Source organism: Tribolium madens, unplaced genomic scaffold (assembly GCF_015345945.1).
Source record: "Tribolium madens isolate multiple individuals breed KSU strain unplaced genomic scaffold, Tmad_KSU_1.1 Scaffold_20;HRSCAF=117;Tcas5.2_LG4, whole genome shotgun sequence".
NCBI lineage: Eukaryota > Metazoa > Arthropoda > Insecta > Coleoptera > Tenebrionidae > Tribolium > Tribolium madens.
In genome coordinates, this window is record NW_025400985.1 from 4,730,259 (window position 1) to 4,751,208 (window position 20,950).

Consider the following 20,950-nt stretch of genomic DNA (forward strand, 5'->3'; position numbering starts at 1 on the left):
TTCTGTTTTTTTTTTCAATTGCTGAAGTAAATTAGTTTTTTAATTAATGTAAATGACCACTTATAGGTACAAATTCTAACTTAAACCGCAAACTATTTTTTTATTTGTTTGTTTAATGAAAGCATAATTATTTTAAGGAATTTGTTAAAATTGAAAATGTTATTTTACTTATCATTTCAATTCAAATTTATTTTCCTTCAAGCAAATACATGAAACACCTAATCCACAAAAAATTAATAGCTCTAACAAACTTCAAAATCAGTTAAACCACAAGCATCTTCATATATTGGTAAACAATCGCCAACAACTTTATCATTAGGGTAACTTAGAGCTGTCGAAACAAATGCATTATTGTTAATTGCCCTCATTCCAAGTATTTGATGACAACTTGTCAGCAACGGTTTGCTGGAAATTTCACTTCTTTTCTTCATATAACAAATATTACTGGCTTTGGAATCACATGTCTTGGAAGTCCATTTTTCCACTTCAAAAGGCTTGTATTTGTATCTAGACGTCAAGTTTTTCTGGTACATGTTATCATCCCAGCCGAATGAAACACCGTAAGTCCAATTTCCGTAATAGAAATGTTTGAGTGGCGGAAATGGAAGTAAATTTTCACTAAACGGTGGTGTGACTTTTAGCATAACTAGATTATCAATGGCATCTTCACGAACGTCAATTACAGAATGTTCGACTCCATCTATTGACCAAAACGCGCTTCCTGAGCGTACAGTTAGATTAAACCATTCGGATTTATCTCGAACACAGGTGTGGGCTAAAAAAAAAATATTAAACAGTTAGCAAAATTATATTGTCTTTTACTTGTTGCAAGCCAATTTGTATTTTGTATTAGACCATTGCAAGCAAATAATTTCTCAGTAGGATCGTCACTGTATGCAGGAATACTCAACGATACCAAAAACGGATACTCCCGAATTTGTTGAGTTATGAAATCTTCAGAAACTGATCTCTTGTTCCCTGCTATCTTCTTAATTTTGTGGAATGTAATCTTTGATTTAGTTCCTTCAGGAAAAACTTTTTCCAAACATGGGCAAACATTCGCAGCTTGTTTAAATGTTCGAGCTCTGCCGTCTGCAGAAAACCAACCAGGTCTTTTCGCATGGTTAGGTAAAGCAAAAGTAACACAAAGGCTTAAAATAATATCAGCCACCACAATAACCACTGTTACCACAAGAAGAACCAAATCCCCAGTTCCAAGAGCCATTTTGACAAAATGACGTTAAATGTTGTTTTTTTTTAATAACTAGCAGTATCCAGGTTACTGTTTTTTTCTCGAAAATCGTATAACACATGGAAAGCTAAAGCGATAAGTTAATCATAATAAACCAAGCATTTTCAGTTATGCTAAAGTAAATACAATTAAGTTGAATTTAATGAATTTAAAAAAGGCAGTTAAAGACTTAATTAGAGTGACGTGTTTCAATTAAAGATTGTGTTTCTGGTTTTCACAGATTTGACCTTGCTTCTTTCGCATTATTTCGGGAAACAATAATGACGAAACTTTGTGTTTTGAGAAAATCGGAAGCGAAATATCTCTAGAATTGTTTGATTGAAAGGAATCAATAACTATTAGACACTGGCGTCGCATTGAATTTTTCCACACATTCTTGTTTTTATGCCGTTAACAGTAATTTCACGTGGGGAATTTCCCAACATCTCAGGTTTTCGCCAAAAAAACCCAATTAATAATAACCCATTAGGGTGGTTTATAATCTCTTGCAACCCTTGATTCACACCCGACACTGACTGAGAATTTCCAGTCATTATAGTTTTTTGTAAATACTTAATAATGACTTAGAACCGCAAAATGTTAATCACGTTATCTTGAGAGCATCTACTTCTGACCTTCGTGAGACCATCAACAAAGCCGGAGGCTCCAAAACTTTTTATTTTCTCAGGTTCAACAGGTACTGACGTATATATTCACACTTTTGGAATTTCGTTCACAGTGTGTTAGTTTCTTCATTGTGCTTCACTTGTGGTTAGTGTTAAAAAGAAGATAAGATAATAATCAAGGGTAGGTTTAGCTTAATACGTTAATCTGTATTAAAGGACATTTGCTTTGGAATTGAGTGCATTTTTTATTTATACTTACTCGTATAGGTAATGAGTTAATTGCACCTGAGAGAACAATAATTATTGCATATACAATTAAGTGTTTGTCTATTAGTAATTAATTTAATTATTAATGGATTATGGAATTTTTACCAATTTTACTCTTTGTTAATTTTTTTGAATACACTTTTTTGTTTACTATCTTCTAAATTTTCAACTGCAGGTATGTAATAAAAATTTAATGACTTCCATTTTCAAGTTTCAAGGAGGTTGTTATAAACAGGAACTTTATATTATAATTAACAACGATTTCATTCGATTTTTTGTCAATTGGCCCTAAATCTAAAAATTAAAAAATTAAGAAATTGATTTGAAGTATATCTGAGTGGATACTATTTTAAAATTCAAGAAATTACTGATCTTATAAGTAACAATAGGTAAACAAATTACATCTTTTTTTTGTTCTTGATGGTGATTTTGTACCAGTTTTTGTAAAATGTCGTGCAACAAATCCACATCATCTGTTCAAAATACTCATATGAAAAAACAACACTGTAGATTTCTTTAACCATTTGTTTTTACATAATATCTTTTTAAAGGGAAAATAAATGTAATTTAATATAAACCACAAGTAATGCTAGACTTGTTATTACACAGTATAATTTTATTTCTCTGATCTATAATGTCATGCACATAAACAAATTCTTGTTGATACATTCTTGTTCTTTATTAATTCATCGAATATTAATGGGAACCACCCAAAAATATTTGTTGATTTGAGATTCGCACAGAATTTAGGGGATTCTAATAACAAAATTATAATAATTCTGACGTCAGTAGCTGCTGCTTAATTTATTTGCTCATGTAAACAGAACCTGCGTCAAATCATCTAACTCGTTTTCCTTGATAAATTTTTTCAACTCATTAAAATGTATAGGAAGCCTCGTAGAAACAATTTTGTAATAACAATAATTAAATTAATTAGGATGAGCACGGAGATGATATCTGACAATATAAGTACAATAATGGCCACGCGAAACAATCAGATAATGTTATTAAAACTGACATTTGTTACAATTATTGAACTTTGTTTTGATTGAGTTGATACTGTGGACTCGTTCAATGAAATTTTCACTGTTGATTCATCAAAGTAATTTTAATGTCGTAAGTGTGCATAAAGAGGTGATACTTTTAAATGACTTGTTGATCCTTGAAATAGCAACAATAAAAGGTTTGTTTGTACCCATTTCACGTCCAACTCTGTTCACCACTCACAAAAGAAGCGTCTTCCGTGTCAACCTCCAAAAATATAAAAGTATCGCAGCGAGTCTCACTTTCGTGTTTTACTGATTTTATTCTAGATGAAAATGTGGTTACTTCTACATACAACTTTATTCCTCCCAGTTTTAATCAACGCACTTCCAACAAATGTCGCAAAATCCTCGTCGGTTTCAGCAAGTTTTGAAAGCAGTGCTGTAAGTTTTTTTCAATTTTAGTACTTTTTGTTCTGAAACGACTATTTCAGCCCGCTCCATTTACTTTCGATAATGGAAACGTCGGTGTTAATTTCCTCGGTTACCACGCATCTGCTGGTCTTGGAGGTCTTTTGAGCGGAAATGCAGCAGATGGAGGTCTTCACGCTGAAGCTGGAACTCCTTTCGGACAACAGGCCGGAGCTGGACTTGGAGGAACAGTAGATTCAAGCGGTAATAGATCTGGTTATAAATATCATTACGAGACTACGAGATTGGATCCTCTTAATATTCTTCCTCTTATTAGACGACCCAATGTTCAAAAGAAACAGAAAAGTAGCGAAGTAGAAACTCTTGATTAGTTTTTGCACAAGAATTGTAACGCACCAAATAAATATTATGAATAAAAGTAGACCAACTCGATTTAATAATCGTTTACCAAATGGTGGTAGTTGGTAGTAAGTACAATGTTGAATAAATAAAATTATCAAGAATATTATTTTGTTTGTCACAAGTAAAGAGACGTTTTGAGGGTGATTTTGTTGATAGCAAAAACTATTCTACAAAATTCAACTTTGGCAACATTTTATGCTATACTTTTGTCATCACTGACTGCATACTCTCGTTTTTAAGTGAAAAAATGTTATAGATTAACGTAATTCCTCGAAAATAATGCACTTTCAGCCATTTTCAAGCGATTTGGGTACCGCATACGTCAAATGTCATAAATTTTAACAAATATAACAATAAATTTAATTCAAATAAAACTTGTTATAGTAAAAATTATTAAATGCAGGGTGTTTCAGAATTCGCGCTCTAGAGAAAAATGCCATGTAAGTTAAGATACCACAAGCATGGAAAAAAATGTTAAAAAAATTCTATCTACAGTATGTCTCCGGATTGAATTTACAAGAGGAAAAAATTTTTTATCTTTGATTTTACGCCAAAACTACAAAGGAAAACCAGCTTCACCTGAAACGAGCAAATCTGTACTTGAAACTTTATTATTCTGATTCAGTGAAAAGAAAAGTTAATTTTTCTCTTGATTTTCGACTGAGAATAATTTTTCTCTGCATTTTAAATCNGGAATCAACCTAAATCAAAGTATTTCAACCAAATACTGGCTCTAATAAGAGTTTTCTTCTAAAATAAAGCAATTTGAGCTATTTTCAATCCAATTTTAATCGATTTTAATACAGAATTAATTCAAAACAAATATATTTTATTAGTATAATTGCTTCAATCTTAATTTTAGGCTGAAATAAAGCAATTTGTAATATTTTGAATCGATTTTGCTCAACTTTAAGTTGGGAATCAAGCTAAATCAAAGTAATTCAACCAAATACTGGCTCTAATAAAAAAAATTTTTTTAAGCTGAAATAATTCTTCTTCTTGGATCTTCTTGGTATGGAAACGATGAACAAAAACACGATTAGCCCGTCACACCAAACTTTTATTTTAATAGCACATAAAAGTTTGGTGTGACGGGCTAATCGTGTTTTTGTTCATCGTTTCCATACCAAGAAGATCCAAGAAGAAGAAGTTGCGTAAACTTATTTATCAAAGTGACATCATTGTCAAAATAATAAAACCGCCAATGTGATTCCAGTCCAAAATCAAGAGAAAAATGAACTTTTCTTCCTACTGAGTTAAAATAATAAAGTTTTAATTACTGATTTGCTAGTTTCAGGTAAAGCAAAAAATGTTTTTTCTTTGCAGTTTTATAGCGTAAAAACAAAAATAAATTTTCCAAATCCAAGGACATACTGTATAAACATTTCGAAGTTATGAGTGTTTAAATTTTGCCTTTTGTCTCTATTTATTTGGAAAAATAATTTTCGAATTTTTTTGCAACATTATTAGAAGCGGAAACTAGGAAGCTGTATCCTAAATTGTAATTCTGTTTAACGTTAATTGTGGATTTATTAGCGAAATTGTTGTACCTTTACTAAATAATTGGAGTATTAAAAACATTCAAGATCATTAGTAACACTAAAGGGACATAAAAAATGTCAAATGTCAAAAAATGAATGTCAAAATTAACAGTCTATGACACATAGAATTTATAAATATTTTTTTCATGTTCCTAATATCTTATCTTACTTGAAATTTTCTCTGGGGCGTGAGTTTTGAAATATCTTGTATAACTTAATTAATGCCTCGCCCTTACGTGGTTACTAATAAAAACTGTAATTAAAAGGAGCGTAAGTCAAACTATTACATTTTTAATTTTTAAAATGTCACGTTGAAAATTTCTTGAAATTAAAGTTTAAACCTAAATTCAGTGTCTTTTACCCAAATCAGAATAAGTATTGCGTAACAGAACTCAATGTAAAACATGCATCTTATTATTGTAGCTGAATTTGTTTCATGAAACCGCGGAAAAAATTGTTTAGTATAATTTTTGCTCTGATACGATAGATCTACTTACTAGTTATAACAATTCAAAATGGGCGGAGCATTCATCTTCTTACACTTTATGGGACTATAATAAATTTTAATAATAAATTTTTAGAAAAAATGTACCTACTCTTAAAAAACACACCAAGCTCTCATTTTATTAAATAATTTATTATCTATTCGGGTGACATCTATACTGTTAACTATGACAGTCAGTTTTTCAGAAAAATTTCTACTTGTAAATGTATGTACGAGTATACTAAAATGTCTATTGTATTTCTCGTTAATGTTAACTATATATAAAAATAACCAAAGCGGTTTAAAGTTGATTTTTTTTCGTGTTTCAATTTAGACCATTTAGGCCCGATTTCTGGAAACACCAATCAGATAAATGTTAAAATCCGTCTATTTTAGGGTTTTGTCTTATCAAACTAGTTTATGAGGGTTTTAATGAGAGTGTTTGTAAAGCTATTGTTACCAAAGTGACTAGAGGGCCATTGAAGAAACCTCGCAAAAAATAAACCTCTACAATTGAAATGTGAGATTTCTTTATCGCTAAAGGCTTAAAAAGTTAATTGCTTCTAGTCTAGTGTATCATAAAATTCAAGCAAATATAGACAGACTTTGCCTTAGCAACAATTTTGAAACAGTTAAATTTTAACTGAGGTTTCTGAAGTACCAGAAATCCGGATTTAATAAAAATCCTCTACTTCTTTACTGAAATTTTTCACTCCAACTTGTCCACGACACGAGTTTAAAAATTAAAAAAATTGTAAGATTTTTGATGACAAAACTGATCTTTTAGGTAGAGCTGCCGGCGGCTTGTATGCAGGGGCCACCGCCGGTGCCGGTGCTTCGGCCGGAGCTGGTCTTGGAGGAGCCACCAGTGCTTCCGGCTCAGTCGGCGGATCATTCGCGGGAGCTTCATCTGGTGGTAGTGAAACCCACATAACCAAAATATCCCACAAAGCACCTGCTGTAGCCACAGGCAAGTTAACCGTAAAAACTTCAGCCCCCGTCGTCCACAAAGAAGTCGAAGTGATTGCAACTCCCGTCGTTCACAAAGAAGTTGAAGTTGTGGCTGAACAACCCAAACCCCAAACAACTTACATAGAAAGAACCGTTATTCCTAATTACGTCGAAAAGAAAATCCAAGTTCCTACCTACGTTGAAAAGACAATCCGAGTTCCTACAACCGTCGAGAAAACTATAAGAGTACCTGCCCAGCCTACTGTTATTGAAAAAGAAGTTTCGGCTCCTGCGTCAGTGGGAGTTAGAGGGAGTTATGCTACTGAAGTTGAAACTGTGCCAAAAACAGTAACGTACGTGCAAAAAACTAAAATACACGGACATCATCATCCTCATCTTCATCAACGTGTACATTATAAGAATGTGTAAGTTTGGATTTCACGTTTGTGTCAATAATATTTCTTGCAGTGGATTTGGAGGAGGCTATGGGGGCGGTTTCGGAGGATTTGGATATGGCGGAGGATACGGTGGAGGATATGGTGGTGGGTATGGAGGAGGAGGCGGCGGGGCGTCGGGAAGTTACACTGCCACGGTTACGAAAACTGCCAATCCGCAATTTTTCAATGATATTTTTAATGTAAGTAGAATTAGGTTTACAAAGATTTGAAGTTTGAAATATTTTTTTGCTTCAGATTCCTATCTCCACCCTAGGGGCTGTTAGTAAGTTTGTAAGTGGTATTGCGGGAGGGGCCAGTGGATCTCTCTCTGTGTCAAAATCAGTTGGAGTTTCTGCCTAGTAATTTCTTAATATCGAATGTGATGTTTTAGTACTTAGAAGTATTTAAATTTTTAGTTGTACTAAATTTTCTACTCAATACAAACTAAAATAAACTTTTGTGTTTTATTAAAGAGCCGAAATTCTAGTAGCCACCTGGGATTAAATATTGAATAACAATATTACTTTTTAGAGATATATTTTAATGACAATTACTTAATATTTTTCTTGAAAAAATTGCAATGTAATAACGTAGGTAATTTATCTACTTATTTAACATAATAAGAAAATAAAATTAAAAAAGAAAAATTTATGTTTTTTTACCAGAAAATACACTGGCCGCCAAAATTCCGGACAACTAAAATTTTGCGATTTTTTACATTGTAATATTTTTGTTATTTGCAGAACATTCTAATTTTGTCTTGTTAATGTTACGAGAGCACTGTTTTTTTACATTTTTATACTGAGTTGTAATGTGCAACAGAGACAAAATTAAGTTTTTAGTTATTTTAGATTAGTGCCCGTTATTTCTAAATGAGGACCAATTTGTTTCAAAATTTTATCTTCTAGTGTCCCAGATACAACACATTGACAAAAACGTTGCTTTTCTAATGCTACTAGATATTCGTTCAGAAAGGAAGCTACATAAAAAGTTAGTTAAAACGAAAATTCTTGCTTGTGTCACCAAAAGAGCACAATTACATCTTTGAACACAAAAAATCTGAAAAACTTAACATTACATCAAGTAAAACGGTTAATTATTATTGGAAGCCCCCATGCGCCTATTTTGATGTTTTGGCACATTCGGCCCACTTAATACGAATATTCATTGAAATTGGAAATGTAATCCTTTTTTTTAAGGTTTATATCTCTCATGTCTCAAGAATTAAAATTGTGGAAAATGTAATACACAGTTCAGAAAAGAATAGGCAATAATCTGAAATCAGTAAAAACTTAAGTTTGTCTCTGTCGCACACCACAGCTCAGTATAAAAATAAGTAAAAAAACAGTGGTTTCATTTTTTGAATATCACATTTAGAAGACAAAACTAGAAATGTTATTCAATTAAATTACAATAATCTACAAAGTTTTTTCTTTAAGCCAACCAAAAATTTGTCGACAAAAAAAAATTTGTTCGACAAAAAATAACAAAAATATTGCAATTTGGAAAGTTGCAAAATTTTGGCGGCCAGTGTATCTTTAAGACTAATCAAATAAAGATACAAATTGCAAAATATGTTGTTGTTTTACTAGTTGCATACCTATAAAATGTTTAATACAACTTATTATTGCATTATTTCTTATATTCTTACTGGAAAACTTGAAAATTTAAACCAAAATAATTTGCTTATAATAGATAAATGTTAATTATGCAAATTTTTGAATTAAGTAAGTTAAATATCATACATGAGTCAGTTTCTATTTACTTTCAAAACGCTTCATTTCCTCTTTTGCAGAAATTTCAATGACTGTCATTGATGTTATAATTGCGCCATTTTTATGGTAATTAAGCAGTTTGTTAATAAAGACAATGAAGTTTTGCTAAACGTCCGGAACGTATTGTTAAATATTAATTTCGCGTTCCTGAAGTAAAAAATGCGATTTGTTTTCAGTGATTTTGAATTTTTGGGTCGTCATTACAGGCAATTTTTTATATTTGTCTTATCTAAATGGTAGGGAACTGTAGCTGCAAATCTGAGTTATGAAATTTCTTTTTCTTTGTGCAGTCAATGACCGAGAAATCCTAAAAAATTAACCGCGGATTATAAGAATGATCTCATTAACAGTTATTATAGTTTATCAATAAAAAAGTATGTTGCTTCTGGAAATAACGGAAAGTGCATGCTGCTTATGGTAGGAGAAGTCAACGCTGGGTCAGACTAGAAACTCGCGAACGGAGTGAATTGCCGCACAATCGCGAACCAACCAGAGCAGTTATTTTGTGGTGGTCACATCTTTGGAAAAAAACAGGTACGTTTAACAGTTTTAATAGTTATTAACATAATGAGTGTCTTAGAAGTTAATTTATTCAATTCGTTTATTTGTTTTGGTAATTTAATACACATTTTCAGAGATTTTAATTAAAATTACTTGTGTCAAGTGAATAAAGCGTATCAAATTAACCTAAACCTGACATTGAATAGCCGGAGTCATCCAGAATTTAATTATCCTATGAGTGTTTTCACTGAAAATCGGACATCATCCTGATAATAAAATTTATGCAACGAGTAAGAGGTGTTTTTTTTAATTTACATAACGCGCTTTCTAAAGATTATTTTCAAAGAATCATTGGCCACAGTGACTCACCAAAAATTAATCATTGTTGAATTTCCTAATGAAACAACACAATTCCTTAATAACATTGTATTAACATGCAATTAAACAAAAAACCACTCAAGTATTCACAACGCTTTCAATTTTTCATCAACGTTATTATTAGGCCGGCTTTTCAAGGCTAAATGAAAGTTATTGTTTTCAGAATGCCGAACACCCTCTTGCTAATCTGTTGCTTTGGGTTATTAGCATCAGCAATCGCTTTACCTGCAACCAGCGATCAATTAGACAAGGTAAATTTTCACTTTCATCAGATAAAAAGTCGTGTTGACATCTGAAAATCATTGAAACTTTCTAATGAAGATTTTCCTGGTTAGGTGACTGTAAACGACGTGGCGGCCAATGCCGTTTCGCCTGAATCGAAAACGGATGATAGTAATGAAAAAAGAGACTCCGCAACTGTTGAAATAACAGGAATTACCACTGGAGTTGAAACTCCGGACCCACCATCCACACCTTTCCATCCGCAAAGAGCTGGATCAATGTTTGCAAGATTTATCGATGATATTTTCCAGGTAAGTTGTAGTTTATCTGCCGCTACCGGAAACATTTCTTCTTATTTACGGTTATTGGAGGGATTTCTTTATAATACAACAAATTAATTCAGATGATTTATCTCGAAAGGAATTTATTGCAATTTTTCTGATGTAATAAAGTACATTTTTCAAGTCACCGCTCGATCAATTATTCGTGGAAAAATTGTGCAAACTTGTTTATTATACGTTTATTTACCAGAACAAACTCACAATTGGTGAAATTATTCTTTGTGTTCTTTGAGGCAAGGACAGTTCCTAAATATATGAAATTTGTATAATTTTCCTCTCTGTGACTCTTGTAATCACTTTACAACAAATTTTTTTATAAACAAAATTTTCCAATTCGTCAGAGTTAATTTCCATTTTATTTACGCTTTCCATCCATAAATGGAGGAGAAACAAAATGTTATGAAACATATCGTTGTTAAAATTTTCATCACTCTCAATTTAACTAACCATTAGTCTTCATTTTGCATCAGAATTAATTTTCTGCTAATAGTTTCATTATATCAAATTTTTATAGAAAGAAAATTGTGCCAGCACATAAATTACACTTATCTGCATTTCAAATTATAATATTGTACTTGACTTTTATTGTTTTCCTATGAGGAAGACTGATAAGCAAAATATGTCAAAATATATTAGGCACACTGGTGTTAATAAGTACACTAATTAAATTATCTTGCCTACTTCCTGTATTTTAACCGAAAATAATGACACAGGAATAACTGAAGTTGCAAAATTGAAAGTTTAATTAGTTTTTGATGAACAAACTATATTGTACTAACAATTCATCCAATCGGCTGTTACACAAGAGCAACAGCTTGTTTTTCTTACAAAACAAAGCCTATCAATCATTTAAGTTCGACCGTAATCGTATTTTCTTTCCTAATTGTTGTTGTTTCTTTCCAGATTCCCATAAATGTTTTACAAAACGTTGCAAGGCTAATTACCAGCCCTTTCGTCCAGAATAAGAAAACACCGGAAGCGACTCCTGCTTCTTGAAAATTCGATTTTGTAAATAGTATAATTAGTTAGTTGTTAAGCCCAATAAATGTTGTTTTAATTAAAAAATTGAGTGTCTCGTTAGTTTTAACGAAGTCTACTTCCGGAGAAGATATCTGAAACTGCGTCGACGCACTCTGAAATTTGTTATCAGATTTCAGTTAGACAGAGGTTTGCGTGTGCGAATGATGTTGAATCTTATCGGTGCTCAACTTTACAAAAATTCATGTGGATTTAAGTGAAGTCATAATTCCGCATGAAGAATTTTAATTTGACTGAAATCGACGCTGAATTATTAATTCCTGTTGAAGGCTATATTGCGGCAGCTGTTGTGCTGTTTTGTATCGGATTTTTTGGGTTTAGCCTTAATTTGACAGTTATTATTTTTATGCTGAAAGAGCGACAGGTACTGACACAAAATCAACGATTTTTTCTATTGAAATTTGATATTTTAGTTGTGGTCTCCAATAAATATAATTCTTTTTAACTTAGTTGTTAGCGATTTTCTTGTATCTGTGTTAGGAAATCCGTGGACGTTTTTTTCGGCAATTAATTACAAATGGATTTTTGGCAAAACTGGATGTACCATTTACGGTTTTATAATGTCTCTTTTGGGTAAGTTATACCAACTGTAACAATAGAAAAAGTATCCCTTTTAGGTATCACGTCAATTACGACTTTAACCGTTCTTGCATTCGAACGTTATTTATTAATCGCCCGACCGTTCCGTAACAATGCCTTAAATTTGCGCAACGCTGCTTTTTCAGTCTTCAGTATTTGGTTATATTCATTATGTTTAACAATACCCCCTTTGATTGGCTGGGGTGAATACGTCCATGAAGCCGCCAATCTTAGGTATGTTAATTGAGAACAAAAAGTCCAATATTGTAACTCGAGAAATATTTTATCATTTTGTTATTCTTCCGGAACGGTGATTTATTGACTTGCCACGACAAAAAAATTGCTTTGTTGAAACGAAGTGAAGCCTGATTTTTTGCCTTCATAATAACCGCTATATATCAGGTTTGAGATCAATTTTCATATTGCGGGCTCATTATTGAAAATTTTGAACGTATCCATTACTGTTTACGTATGGAAATTTAATTAGAAAGGGTTAAACGGCGGAATTTAAAATAAATTAATGCAAAATTATACGCATTTTTAATTAATTGCGCGAAAACTTTGATAATGGTTTTGTTATGTAAGAACACTTATTTGGGTGTGAATTAATACTCACTGATTAGTAATCAGTCAAATTAATATTGATTAATACTAGATTCGTGCTTGACTTTAATATTTAAAACGCATTTTATAGAAATTTATTTTTTTCATTTTGTGTCCATACAACACAAATTAAAAAACTAAATATAATTGAAGTCTAATTTAGAACCCAAAAACTTAGTTTTTGCACGTCTTTCTGAGAAGAAAAAAAAAAACAAAATACAGTGCAAATGTCCAAATGACATTTGTCTCTAAAGCAGGCAATATGTGAACTAACTTTCTCATCAGTGTTGTCAGATCAAAAACATAAAATTCACCAGATCCGGGTTGAAAAATTTGCCAAATTTTCACCAGATTATGATTTGTATGGCTATATCTCACGAAAAAACGGAGTTTTCAGCTTAAAAATCCGCTTAAACTTTTGAAAAAAACAAAAATGACATACATGTTGGCTCAATTCTGTGATTTTTCGACTTGTTTTCAACAAAATTTTGCAAAATAATTGCGTTTCCTACTGAAAAGCGTGCTAAAATGCTCGAGAAATGCAAAAATTATGTAATTTTAAATTAATTTCTTGATTTTTTTTAGTTTGTTTTAGCGAAATTTTGTTAAAAACCTAAGATTTTAGTACAAAAACGCACTTAAAATCATTTTCGGACAAATTTTGTGCTTTCTCAGCTTATTTTTGTTTTATTTTGCTCAAAAAATCAGTGAAATCGAGTGAAACAAACAATATAACATTGATATCAATTGTTTTTGTAATTTTTAGGCGTGTTTGGACAAGATTTTGCAAAATAAATGAGCCTCTGGTTCAAAAACGAAGTAAATCGAGCGGCACAAGCTAAAAATAATATCAATTTCGATTTAATTTTGTAATTTTTTTGCCTGCTTCAAGAAAATTTTTAGATTTTTTTTGTTTTTATTTCAAAAACTGCTTAAACACGTGAAAAAGGCAAAAGTAACGCTGTTTTGGTCAAATTTGTTGAATTTTTGTTTTTTACGAAATGTAGCGAATTAATTGTGTTTCTAAAAAAGTATTCGAAAAAGACAAAACTAAATTGTCATTTTCAGTCCTGTTTAGTAAAATCTTGTAAAAAACAAACAAAACTATTTTTAACTAGTTTGGTTTTGCGTTTTGTTAACTTTTTTGAAAAAAATGGACGAAATAATCAAGTTTCTGGTTGAAAAAGTTTTTACCCAATCACCAGACTAACATGAAAATCACCCGATTTGACCAAACCTGGCAATACTGATTGTCATGCATGGTTGTCATTTTGACATATCAGAGATTTCTCATCATCCTTTTCTCTCGAGAAAAGAAAATTATTTAAAATATGTAACTGAAAGCATATTCGTGACAGTTTGATGCCTGACAGTGATGTCAGTATTTTGTCAATAAAAAAAATCTGCACGTCAATTATATTGACAATGATGCACGGTTTACATCTATTTTTTTTGGAGTGACTGAACAATGGTGGACCAAATTTATTGTCCGGCACTGTACAAATAACAATTTCGCTCGAAAACAGTGATTATATAACCAGTAAAACAAGCCTGAGATTTATTTGCATAGTATTTGAATAACAAAATTTTTGATTAAAATGTAATGAATGTTGAGTGTTTACATTTTGATTTTATGCAAAATTGAATCACAAGGAATAATTTGCAAACTGTTGAAAGTAAAGTTGGTATGAGTCCAAGCCTATTCACTGTCCTAAATAGTAAGAATGATTTTTAACGTAGAGAGAAGAAAAGTACATGGGGCCAAGTCATAATTAATATTGGACATTTAACGATCGAATGTACGCTTTCACGGCTGTTACAAGTGATAGTCGCTAATGAATTACGTTATTTCTTCTCACATTGTGAATTTGGGCTGAGAGTCCTCATATAGTACTTAAGAAAACCCACTTACGTCTGCCAAAATACTCGTACTAACCACAATGACTCTTAACTTCTAATAAAACTTCAATTTCAGCTGTTCAGTAAACTGGGAAGAGAAAAGCTCGAATTCCACGACTTACATTTTATATTTGTTCGCATTCGGTCTTTTTCTCCCTCTGGTAGTAATCACTTTCAGTTACGTAAACATCATTTTAACGATGCGACGAGTAAGTGAAAAACTCCCAATGACAATTCTGTTAACACAAAGTCGTTGTAGAACGCGTTTCGAGTGGGTCAAGTTTCGAAAGCCGAAAACAAAGTGGCGTACATGATTTTCATCATGATAATTGCCTTTCTAACAGCATGGTCTCCGTATGCAATCATGGCTCTTATTATACAATTTGGGGATGCCTCGTTAGTGACTCCGGGCATAGCGGTGATTCCGGCATTGTTAGCCAAGAGCAGTATTTGTTATAATCCTGTCATTTACATCGGACTGAATGCACAGGTGATGCTGGGGGATATAATGAGTTTTTAGCTTGATTTGTTTGTTTCAGTTTCAACATGTTTGGTTGCAAAAGTGGAAAAAGAATCATAGAGGGAGCGACACTTTGGGGACATCAAGAATGATGCAAACGATAAATGAAGACGAAAAAACGGGCAAACTCTTAGGGAAAAAATTACAAAGATGTAAGGACTTAGAGACTGATGTTTCTATGCTATAAATAAAGACTTCATTTTAAAAATATTTGTGTTTTATTAATTCCTTTTAAAAACATTATAATATCTGCCCTTATTTTTCATAAGAAAAAATAAACAACATTTAATTATTTTTTTACATTTTATTATTATGATTTTTTAATGTTTGCTTGCTGCCGGCTATTAGAAATTTCGTACGTTTCCTTGATGACTAAAACGTCCAATCAACAAATGAAACGTTTCTGCCACCATAGAGAACATTTTAAAAGAAATCACGTACAAATTTAAGCATATGTAGAAACCTTCTCAACCAATAAGAAGCGTCAAGATAATTGGAAATAATGTTAGGAAGTCGTAACTTTTAAATACTTAAAAATTATTATTTCTAAATTATGGTTATATGCACGATATTGGACGATATTTTCACTTAACTTTCTCTCTGCTTGATATTAATCTAAGCAATTTGGCTGTTCTAAAATTAAGATTTAAAAAATTTCACGTGTCATTATCATAAAATAATTATAAAGCGTGGTTATTTTATTTATAATTGTTAATACACCCAAACGTTGGAAATATTTGTCTCTTGGTCTGAACGCGACAGAATTTTGGTTTAGTAATTAAACGACTTAAGCATTTGATATTTAATTAGATAATTGCACAATTTAATTGTACCTAAAGCAATATTGCAAATTAGATCAAAATAATTACCCTCACTGCACATGAAGGTACTTTGAAAGTTACATACGGCTATTACTGACACAGATTTTCCAAATTAAAATCGAATTTGTTTTTTGAGACAATTTAATCTGTACCAGGTGAAATTTCGCAAGCACCTGTTTGTTCAACCATTGAAGTTGCATTGCACAATTTTTCCTACAGATTCCAATAAACAAGACGTTTCATAACAAAATTGGTAATATTGTCGCTGGGTCAGACTCGTCTCGAATTTTTAAACAACTAAGCAAGGATAAGCTCACAAATTCTCTTATTTGAGAAATAACAAAATATTGACAATTAAATTAGACGATTTTTTGAGCAAAAACTTTCAAATTTTCTCCCCAAGAGTCGCCACAAATCAATTAATTGTTCATGTCAACAGCTTGAGGATAAACTCTTTTCCTCATTGTTCTTATATAAGAGGAACTAAGACAATAGCAAAATAAACACGAATGCTATTACCGTATTACTCAACTAACGCTAAACTTTAAAATTGAAGGGAGTTTTCTCAAGTCTTTTCTCATCTGATTTCGGTTCGCTTCATAAATCCGACACTTGAGTTGTTGAGTTTCCTCTTCGGATTTTGCCTTTTTTTCTATTTTCTACTCTGTCATATTTAACAACTAGTGCAAATTGCTGAATTTATCTTGGTTGTATAAAACTAATTAAAATAAAATATAAAATTCTTTAAGAAATTAGTAGGGATTTATTGAAAAATTAATTTTCTGTGTCTCTCCATAAAAATTTTGTACTGTAATTTGACGGTCATTTGAAAATTTTGATTTAACGTATATTTCACAATATTTATCAACTCTTTTTAAAATGTTTTTACTGTTTTGTACTGTAATTTGTCGGTCAATTTGAAAATTTTGATTTAATGTTTGTTCCACAATGGGTTTATTCGCTCTTTTTCTTGCATCAGTGAAAACAGAAATAATATTTTTGATAGATAACGAGGTAAACACGTTTTACAAGTCGTTTTACTACTTTCAGGTTTGCTCAATTTTGGTCACGTGACAACTCAAATCACACACTAAATAATTTTATAAAAAATCATTAAAATCAAATTATTCTTCCTGTAAAAGATAACAAAAAAGCCGGAAATTTGCATAGCTAATCATAATCTATTTTTCTAACATTATTATGTTTTTTTGCACAGATTTCTATCTAGGAAAGGAAATGATTTTCTTTTAATGGTAACAGTCATTATGCACCTCAAAATATGACCCCAGTGAGTTAAATGTCAATTTTTTTAAATTTTGTATCATTTATTACGAAATCGGTTCAATCCGATCAATGTAACCGAACATGAGATGGTACTAAAGCAGTACCATTACCATTTCTCCTCCACTTTCAACTTCGTTCCGCTATAACCAACTAGTATTCAGTTTACTTTCTGACTGAAGGCATTACAATTATTTAATGGTTGTGTTCGTCACAAGCAACAACATGAGGAATCGCAGTTTGTGGTACAAAAATCAGTGATTGTACTCCAAAAGTGCGCAGTGTTGTTTAGTATGTGTTTTGACTAGTATACTTAGTTACAGGATTATAACTTTATTTTCAAAAAAATAATAAACACAAGTAAGTGCTTCTTATATTATTTAATTATAAATTGGACCAACTTTATTTATTAAAAACAGACAAGATTCTCTCTAAACAGATTTAGTATCTGTTGCAATAACTGAATGTAGATGAGGTTTCTAATCAGGTGGTCCTAATTATTAAGACAAATAAAAAATTAATTAATAATTTTCGTGCATGGCAAGCTAATTTCAATGAGTGAGACTCCGGTCAATGTCATGGTTAATTTTCGGTTTAACCTTTTGTGGTGCACACTAAGGAATTGTCGTAACTTTGCTGCAGCGTTATTAATTATGCAGATATTTGCTAAAGTACATGGGATGCCAATTTAGGTTGGTAATAATGACTTCCGAGTCGGTGCAATTCTATTAGCTTTTGCGATGAGTTGAATACAATTAAACAGTGTTGACGAACGAATTTGTTTCGGTGGTTGAATTTAATTTCACGAAAAATTATCAAATAAACAAAATGTAGAAAGTAGCGGAACAAAGAGAGATTTTCTTCATCTGCGGACGACATTTATCCACGTTGCGAAAGAACCCGCCAGCATCTTTCACTATCACTCACTTGCACTTTTTAATTAATACGTCACTAGTATTCGTAGTAAAATTGCTCCTTAATCGATTTTGTGTTTATATAACCGAGGTTATAAACAGAAAGACAACTTTCTTTTCGCACGTGCATAACTTTACTCACCGGTCGAGTTTTTTCATGGAAGATACAATATTGTTCTTGTTGAGTTATTTTCATTTTTGAAAACAATGAGGTGTGGCTGTGACAGGTTTCAGCCTTGGGAATAAACAGTCTTTCGAAATTATGAAAAAAAAAAACGCCGGCATGCTTTTCAAAGATTTTGTTGTGATTCAAGATCAATGATAATATCGACACGCAAGCGTAATTATCGGTTGTTAGTTTCATTTAAAGTAAAAGCAGTGTTTCGGAATTTTATCTCGTGAAGAGAAACAAGATGCACCTTTGATCCGGTCGGTGGTGTTAGATAATCGACTTTTCCTTTCAGCGTAGAAAAGTTAGGAAGATTCCGGTTTATCAAAGTAATTTCTCATGTGGACTCTATGGTCAATGTGAAAGCAAAACCAAGAAATTTTACATCGATTTAATTTATTTTGGTAATTTTCAAGGCTTAAGTTTTGTACACCAAACACCCATTCGTAAAACATATTCCATACATCAACCTTTTACATACCTTAAACTTCAATCAATATTAGATATTTTGTTACTAATAAAAAAGTCCTAATTAGTTGAAAGAGTGCTTAAAAATAACAATTTAAAGACCACCACAAGTTTTAATTAAAGTTGAACTATTCTGAATAAAAAAATAAATCGTTATTCAAAAATTCTGAAAAGAATTAAGATCATAAACTGCTTGATGGCCTTAGCAGCAATATATATTAATTTCAAATTTTTTGTCTGTGTCGTTTAAAAATAAATTTAAAAAACCTCTATTTTTGGTCATTTTATTTTTTTATAAAAAAAAGTGTACGGAAGAATTTTTTGATTTATTTTTGGCGTATGGTAGATTATACTCATGTTACTGTATTTTTTTTATGCAATTTGAATAATACGTTTTTCATAAAAAAAATAATAAAAATTTATTTGGCCATTTTTACGAATTTTGCTTTTTACAAGTATGAAGTAATGTATTATTTTATAGCTAATAATAACTGATTTACAATAACTAAGAGTACTACGAAGGCATAAAACTTGAGTTTACATCAGAATATAAAGATAAGAGAAGTGTACTACAACCGTTTTTATTAAGAAAATATCGACCATAATAACATAAAATTTTAACTAGCGATTTACACAATGTGTTGGTAATCACGTAAACAAATGCGTCTTAACTTTGCGCTTGCGCAATGGTCTTAATTTATAAGATAAACCTCCCCATAAACCCTCGTATTTCCTTAGACATTCTTGTACATCCCCTTCGGTGATTTTTAATGTTTTGTTGCACAGTGTTTTTATCATGGACTTTCCTACTTTGCGTTGCATGAGTGGAAAGTGATGTCCAAGTCTCCAACAACACAAATTACTTTTAATTACATTTTTAATTCTTTAATGTGGTAAAATGAGGATGTCAAGGAAATAAGTGTTAACTTTAGTTTCGTGATTAAATGCTATTAATTGATGAGTCTATAAATAATCACAATAGATAACAACAACATTAAGATTATTGTTATTACCGGTACTAATATGGCATGAAATGTTTTAACATTGAGTCAATTCGCCTGTTGTTGTCTTTACTTATACGCTTATTTATTATTTTGATTTTTTAAATGATTGAACTACATAATTGTGGAACAAATTTTGTAATAGATTTTTATAATTGCAATTGTCGTTTTGGTGTCTAACGTAATTTTTGTGTGCATGGTGTTGTTCCAAATAGCAAAGCAAATAAAAATTTAACATTAAAAAAATGTTTTATGTTTTATAAAATATACCTTTATAATTGAATTTCATTTGTTGTAAATTGCTAGTCACGACATTTGGCTGTAAAAGTGAAATTCATTAATCACAATAAGTGGTTAAACCCTTTTTATCAATTAGGTTAACCCAATTCACTTTACTTTAATGAAAAGGGATTGAATAATGAGTCTACATGGAATGTATGCAAATATATTTTTTCCGTTGGTTTTATTTTTCCAGGTAGTAAATTTTATTTTGTTTGCAAATGTAGCAAAAAATAAGATCAATTTAAATTTACTTCTCAGATTATGTTTACCTGAAATTTTGATCATTTTAGTTAACATCTAACAAAAAAATGAGAAAAATAGTAAGAGGTCAGCTTCTCTTTACTTTAGAGAATTTGTGATTTACTATTAAAATAATAAAATCAGTAAACTTCATGAAAAATTTTAATTTAATTTAATTAAGAAAAGGCTACTGTACTGGTATTATAGGTAGAAACAGATTCCTTTCTTTGCCAACTACCAACTTTGCAAAAATAAATCCGTCTTATTTAGTTACTTTTTATTTATTTTTCTTCAATGCAATATTATAATGTAATTAGTTTGATATTATTAATACGTCCAAGAATTTAGTCAAGGCAGTTTTCCTAAATAAAGTAAATTTTTTTCAGCTGTACATATTTACTAAAATTATTTTCAAAAAATAAAGAAGTAGAATGAAATGAAAGGGAAAAAGATTGACCAATTCTATTTTAGTATTTTACCATTTATTATCTAATTAGCATTTAATTAATAATAATAATTATATGCAATTTACTTATTGTCTATTTACTGCAAACCCATTTATTA

At 31.1% G+C, this 20,950-nt stretch overlaps 4 protein-coding genes across 7 annotated transcripts in view; 3 read left to right on the top strand and 1 right to left on the bottom strand.

Moving 5' to 3' along the window:
• Nucleotides 1-168: 168 nt before the first annotated feature.
• Nucleotides 169-2,191, bottom strand: LOC123005593. Its single transcript, XM_044399407.1, has 2 exons — nucleotides 823-2,191; nucleotides 169-775 (listed from the first exon to the last, which is right to left on the bottom strand). The coding sequence occupies exons 1-2, from the start codon at nucleotides 1,223-1,225 to the stop codon at nucleotides 243-245; spliced, it is 936 nt and encodes a 311-aa protein (XP_044255342.1). The 5' UTR covers nucleotides 1,226-2,191; the 3' UTR covers nucleotides 169-242.
• Nucleotides 1,904-7,808, top strand: LOC123005592 (probable H/ACA ribonucleoprotein complex subunit 1). 3 transcript variants are annotated; one of them, XM_044399404.1, is made up of 6 exons: nucleotides 1,904-2,038; nucleotides 3,438-3,551; nucleotides 3,602-3,782; nucleotides 6,754-7,342; nucleotides 7,386-7,554; nucleotides 7,610-7,808. In XM_044399404.1, the coding sequence occupies exons 2-6, from the start codon at nucleotides 3,438-3,440 to the stop codon at nucleotides 7,712-7,714; spliced, it is 1,158 nt and encodes a 385-aa protein (XP_044255339.1). In that variant the 5' UTR covers nucleotides 1,904-2,038; the 3' UTR covers nucleotides 7,715-7,808. The 3 variants fall into 3 exon arrangements, with proteins under 3 accessions (XP_044255339.1, XP_044255341.1, XP_044255340.1); XM_044399406.1 differs by having other exon boundaries at nucleotides 6,754-7,270; XM_044399405.1 differs by lacking the exon at nucleotides 1,904-2,038 and adding an exon at nucleotides 3,288-3,391.
• Nucleotides 7,809-9,507: 1,699 nt separating this feature from the next.
• Nucleotides 9,508-15,397, top strand: LOC123004955 (pinopsin-like). 2 transcript variants are annotated; one of them, XM_044398508.1, is made up of 10 exons: nucleotides 9,555-9,663; nucleotides 9,765-9,920; nucleotides 10,172-10,259; nucleotides 10,344-10,541; nucleotides 11,475-11,973; nucleotides 12,023-12,182; nucleotides 12,227-12,422; nucleotides 14,767-14,899; nucleotides 14,950-15,180; nucleotides 15,230-15,397. In XM_044398508.1, the coding sequence occupies exons 5-10, from the start codon at nucleotides 11,824-11,826 to the stop codon at nucleotides 15,395-15,397; spliced, it is 1,038 nt and encodes a 345-aa protein (XP_044254443.1). In that variant the 5' UTR covers nucleotides 9,555-9,663; nucleotides 9,765-9,920; nucleotides 10,172-10,259; nucleotides 10,344-10,541; nucleotides 11,475-11,823. The 2 variants fall into 2 exon arrangements, with proteins under 2 accessions (XP_044254442.1, XP_044254443.1); XM_044398507.1 differs by lacking the exon at nucleotides 9,765-9,920 and having other exon boundaries at nucleotides 9,508-9,663.
• Nucleotides 15,398-17,460: 2,063 nt separating this feature from the next.
• Nucleotides 17,461-20,950, top strand: part of LOC123004890 (UDP-glycosyltransferase UGT5) — a 10,145-nt gene continuing 6,655 nt past the window's right edge. Inside the window, exon 1 of the mRNA XM_044398402.1 lies at nucleotides 17,461-17,672. The gene's annotated coding sequence lies outside the window, so the exon portion shown is untranslated. The remainder of the gene's footprint in view (nucleotides 17,673-20,950) is intronic.

Bases quoted from the DNA above. Each gene is read 5' to 3' on its own strand.
- LOC123004955 (XM_044398507.1), top strand. From the start codon at position 11,824: ATGAAGAATTTTAATTTGACTGAAATCGACGCTGAATTATTAATTCCT. The intron at 11,974-12,022 runs GTACTGACACAA...TTGATATTTTAG, and splicing joins TTATGCTGAAAGAGCGACAG to TTGTGGTCTCCAATAAATAT. The intron at 12,423-14,766 runs GTATGTTAATTG...CTTCAATTTCAG, and splicing joins CATGAAGCCGCCAATCTTAG to CTGTTCAGTAAACTGGGAAG.
- LOC123005593 (XM_044399407.1), bottom strand. From the start codon at position 1,225: ATGGCTCTTGGAACTGGGGATTTGGTTCTTCTTGTGGTAACAGTGGTT. The intron at 776-822 runs GTAAAAGACAAT...TTTTTTTTTTAG, and splicing joins TACAAATTGGCTTGCAACAA to CCCACACCTGTGTTCGAGAT.
- LOC123005592 (XM_044399404.1), top strand. From the start codon at position 3,438: ATGAAAATGTGGTTACTTCTACATACAACTTTATTCCTCCCAGTTTTA. The intron at 3,552-3,601 runs GTAAGTTTTTTT...CGACTATTTCAG, and splicing joins CAAGTTTTGAAAGCAGTGCT to CCCGCTCCATTTACTTTCGA. The intron at 7,555-7,609 runs GTAAGTAGAATT...TTTTTGCTTCAG, and splicing joins TTTTCAATGATATTTTTAAT to ATTCCTATCTCCACCCTAGG.